Source organism: Penaeus chinensis, chromosome 33 (genome assembly GCF_019202785.1).
Source record: "Penaeus chinensis breed Huanghai No. 1 chromosome 33, ASM1920278v2, whole genome shotgun sequence".
NCBI lineage: Eukaryota > Metazoa > Arthropoda > Malacostraca > Decapoda > Penaeidae > Penaeus > Penaeus chinensis.
Window position 1 is genome coordinate 207,401 of NC_061851.1, and position 5,000 is coordinate 212,400.

A 5,000-nucleotide genomic window follows, 5' to 3' on the forward strand; every position below is an offset into this window, starting at 1 on the left:
TTCTGCTGCTTTATTTTCTTCCTTAACTGCAATAATAAGACAAAGAATTAGAATTGATTTGAAAAATTTAATTTACAAATAATAAAATATTGTGTAAATACATTGTAACAACTCTGTCCATCAGACAGTTTGACCATAAGTGCACTAATACATTACAAAACAGACTCATTTAATACACTAGTGAACCAAGATGGGATAACTTGTCAAGTATTTTTAGTGAGCATGCAAACTGGTCTAGACTCCAGGGTTTGAGGTAAAAATATCACCACTTTATAAACAGTGACTGAACAGTAGTCCTTGATTTTCTTGTATCACATATACTATTGAGTGGGGTGAATTGAGTCATTTGATTTCCTAAATCAAAAAAGTGAAATAGCTAATATTTATGGTGAGTATGGAGGGGTAAGTGATCAATTTGTGTGCACATGCATAAGACTTTCATTTATTTATTCTTTACAAAAACTAAAAAGTTACTGAGTCAGGGAAATGGGGTGAAATGAGAAACTTCTTGGTTAAATTAAGACATCTTTAAAAACTATTTTATATGGTAAATAAACAAACATCCTCTCACTTGTTGTTTAATTTACTTGATATCTGAATTAATATCAGTTCCTACAGGCCTTTCAGACATTAATCAACTGTTTTCTTCCTCCTTTGGAAAATACCAGCTTAAATTTTTATGCGGTGTAGCTAGAAAAAAGTAACCTACTGCTACTTTCTGTAATTGCAAGGGACGTGGTCACATCTTACTCTATTTTACATGCATTTTAAAATCAACAAAAGTCAATCCCCCAATTGTAAAAGGAGGCATGCATGACAATACAACTGGTCCACTGATAAAGTGTAACATATTAACCTGATCAATATCATCACGTTTGGGCCAGTATTAGTGATTGTACATCTTTCTTACTTAGAATTTAATTGTTTCACTGTTTTTCCGACATAGTATTTTTCTTCCTCAGGGTAAATATTAGGAATAAAGTTCACATAAGTGTCTTGCTCAAACTCTGTTTCAATGTTTTCTACTTTTATACCTTCTCACTTTCAGCAACAGTCATTATGGAAAAAAATAATGAACCTAAAATCTCAAATAACTTCAGGAGAGTAAATTTACCAAAACTTGGTTTTGCAACACAATTTTGCAGGGGGTAAGAAATCTTATGCTTAGGGAGAATGGAGTTTTCATGCTTTTAACAAATTCCTAATGAAAAGTTGTATATGCAAAGTTTATAATTATAGCCTAGGCATATCTAATAAGCATAACAGGAAAAGCATGTTGAATCAAACAACTTTACAATATTGATGGTCTCAATTCAACCCCCCAAAAAGTTGTCTTGATACACTTCACTTGACACTATATGTTTTTCTATTTATCAAAAGCAACAAATATCTCCAGTAAAAGTATATGAAAAAATCATTTGTCCAAAGCAGGACTGTGATCTTTCTACCTATTTCAGCCCAAATAACTTCTAAGTGACACTCTAAATCATTGTTTCTATTTATTGTTTCTTTTTATATTTCTAATGCATACCTAAGCCTAAGATATCCAGTTGAGCAAGCTCCCCCTGACTAATTTTATTCATCCATAAACTACACTCTTTAGTTTTTTGCAAGGTTTTAAAATTCAACAATGATTTACATAGGTTACTCAGAAAATATCACATAAGAGCTGTGCTCATTCAAAAAAAGAAAAAAAAAGAAGGGAAAATTATATAATTGGAAGTTATATGACAGTATCCACCAAAAGTTTTTAAAATATTTAAAAAGTTGGAAATTTATATCCAGAAACTTACCTTCACCATAAATATACTTCTTCAGGTATGAAACTGTATTCTGATTTCTGTAAAAATTTTGTGTCGCTTGCTTGAACATCTCAGTCCTGTAATCTAGTTTTTCTTCTTCCATCCCCTCCATTTCACTCACACCTCCCTCCTCCTTTAACTCGTTCATTCTGGAGAAATCCTCTGCCTCTTCCTCTTCATTTTCTTCTGCTTCCTCCTCCTCCTCCTCTTCTGTTTCTGTTTCTGCTTCTTCTTCTTCCTCTTCCTCTTCCTCTTCTTCTCCCTCTTCCTCTGCCATCTCTTCTTCCTCTTCCTCATCATCATAATCCTCCCTGTCCTCACTTTCACTGCCAGGTCCACAATCACTACTACCAATATTTCCTTTAGGTGGCTGTCCAGATGCTGTACTGATCTTCTCTAAAATACCCTGAATCTTTGTTGTCATTTCAAAGTCTTTGTTTCTCTTAAGGGCTTGTATAGTTCTTTTACTTTTATCAGAACCTTTTATACCAACTTTGAGTTTGATTTCTTTTTGATTGTTTGCCTGATCTTTTTCAAGGCCTTTAACAATGTCTTTTAAATCACTGTCAACATCACAGTCATCTGAATCACTGTCTTTTGTCTGCCTCCCACTGGAGAAAGTACTCTGAAATAAATAAATCTAGTTTTAGCCAGAAAAAAATACATATTTCCATATCTGATACACAAACTATGAACCATACCAATGCTACAATTGTATTAACCCCTTCCCGACGGGTCACGCCATGAGGCATCAAAACAAACCGCTCGATCTGTGGCGTGTGGATGTATGCTATGATGGCGCGCCAAAGCGCTATGAGCCGGTGATTCGGCTTGATGTACCGAACTCCTGTGCTCAAAGTCGGTGCGTTGCGTTGAGTTTGTTTTTTTTTCACCCGTCATCAAGGAGTTAAGTTTAAGAGCAAATAGTCAACCCTGACATTCAATAATTTTTGAACACAAGAAAATAGTTACCTTTTGCTTCTTTTTTGGTGGGAATATTTCATTCTCTGCATCACTACATTCACTTTCTTCAATTAATTCATCATTCTCTTCTATTTCTATTCCTTCCTCCTCCTCCTCCTCCTCCTCCTCCTCCTCCTCCTCCTCCTCTTCCTCCTCTTCTTCATCATCATCACTCTCCCCTTCCACTTCTTCATCTAAATTATCATGGAAAATTACTCGTCTTCTGATTCTCCCTGTGTTATCCTTCACAGTTTCATATAATGGAAGTTCATTTTCTGAATCCTGAAAACTAAAATTACAAAACATAAAAGATTTTATTAATATATATTATATTATATAGTTCATTAGAAATTAATTAATGAAACAATATAATAAATACTTTTTTCACATTTATATAATTTGTACAATGCAATAATACATAAAATAATTCAAACCACTGGGTTCTTATTTTGGGTTATTCTTACTCTCTCATTTTCACTTGTCTCTCTTCTTTTTTTACTTCTGTTTCATCTTTGTCCAAAGAGATGAACTGCGTGTTTGAAAAAAGTTTGATTTGGCTTTCAGCTTGTTTCTCATCTGTTGTTTTCTGCAAGTTCAGGAGAGGCTCCAGAACACCACCCTCACCCTCATCCTCATCCTCATCATCATCTTCAGTCTGAAAGTATATTCATCAATTTTTTCTGAGAAACTTAGTAATAAATCATGATTATATAATATATGAAGCCACTCAATTTTCAGACAAAACAATGATTAAATCATGCACCAAAGATAATTCATTCTTTCTTATTTAATATTATTTAACAGTGTAAGATAATATCGATAATCAATCATATAAAAATAAAACACTGGCATATCCCACAAGAGCAATACAGCACCCACAAGCAGGATAATTTTCAGCAAATTCAAATGTTATGAATATGTCATTTCTCTTATAAACATAACTGGAAATGGTAATGAAGGAACAAACATATAAAGGAACTGACATTGAGTGAGTGCTATTTTATAGACTTGATGGCATTTTATGATCCTGATTCACTGCCTCATTAGCCCACAATGGGGCTTGAAATTAAGAAATAGGTGAGATACCACTCAAATCACCTCAACAATACTTTAGGTGGGGTGGGTGTGAATAGGCAGGAATGGGCAGCTGAAGGACAGGGCAAACATGGCTAAAAAACAGGCCGAGATGAGGCAGTTGGTAATGGACAGCCAAAGGAAAAGAAGATATAGTTTTATTACACATATACTAAACAATGAAAAGACAAAGTAGGCCAGTGAATAAGGATGGGCAGCCAAGGGAGAAGCCAAGGAGGTATCTCATACCTATATTAGGAATGGGTTTATTATAATGGAATACCAACAATTAGCTAAAACAATGGGATAAAATAATGGTCTGCACATGAAGGGGGAACAGTCACTATGGCTTACTATATCCCAAAGCCTCAGTGGATGCTCTAGATGGAGGCCAAAATAAATTAGTCTGTCCAACAAAACACCACAAATATTTTTTTCTTTCTGTAATTCCTGCTTTATTTATGCAATTCAGTTTAAATGTCACATTTCAAACTGGTATCAATCAATGCTACAAACCACAAAAGTAACATTACCTTAGCTACTTTCTCTATAAGTCGGCAATACAATTTCCCCACCAAATATGGGTTGTAAAATTAGTTAAAAAATATTTGTCATATATTTGTCCTACATATGAAAAAATAAGAATACAGAAAATATGCAAAAGGAAAACAACTCATAAAATCAAACCTTATTCTTGGTCCCATGATGTGAACCACCAAGGTCAATGTAAACAGCATCTTTATCATAAACAACACCACCAACTCCTGACATTGGTGCATATATCAATCTCTCCTTGGCATTAAGAGAACGCTTCTTCAGCTGTTCAGGCAAGGGACAAGGATCAGGCAGGAAACTAACATCCTTAAGCCTGAAATCTCCACAACCTGCAAAACCAAAAAAAATATCAATTAAAAAAAAAAAAAAATCTCTATAAATTGTTGCTTGGCTTACCTGATTAATTTCAAGGGCCCCATGCATGCTCTGATGAACCATACAAACTTCCAGCACAAACTACTTTGTGCTATACAGCTTGTGCATGTATGGGTCTTTTTAAGAGAGAGTGATATGAAGAGTAAACTTTAACAAGTAAACATTTGCACATGTTTTTATATACTTGTGCACATATGTATCCACATATGAATGTATATATACATGTACAGT

The 5,000-nt window shown here is 34.3% G+C and overlaps 1 protein-coding gene across 2 annotated transcripts in view; it reads right to left on the reverse strand.

Annotated features, from left to right (window-relative positions):
- The window catches only part of LOC125043130 (ribosome biogenesis protein BMS1 homolog), a 30,347-nt gene that overhangs the window by 11,200 nt on the left and 14,147 nt on the right, over nt 1–5,000 (reverse strand). For both annotated transcript variants that reach the window (XM_047639082.1, XM_047639083.1), the window contains 5 exons: nt 4,527–4,723; nt 3,230–3,420; nt 2,775–3,054; nt 1,794–2,427; nt 1–26 (listed from right to left, as the gene is read on the reverse strand). The exon at nt 1–26 is cut by the window's left edge and continues 150 nt beyond it. In XM_047639082.1, coding sequence (XP_047495038.1) covers nt 1–26; nt 1,794–2,427; nt 2,775–3,054; nt 3,230–3,420; nt 4,527–4,723 — 1,328 coding nt within the window. The remainder of the gene's footprint in view (nt 27–1,793; nt 2,428–2,774; nt 3,055–3,229; nt 3,421–4,526; nt 4,724–5,000) is intronic.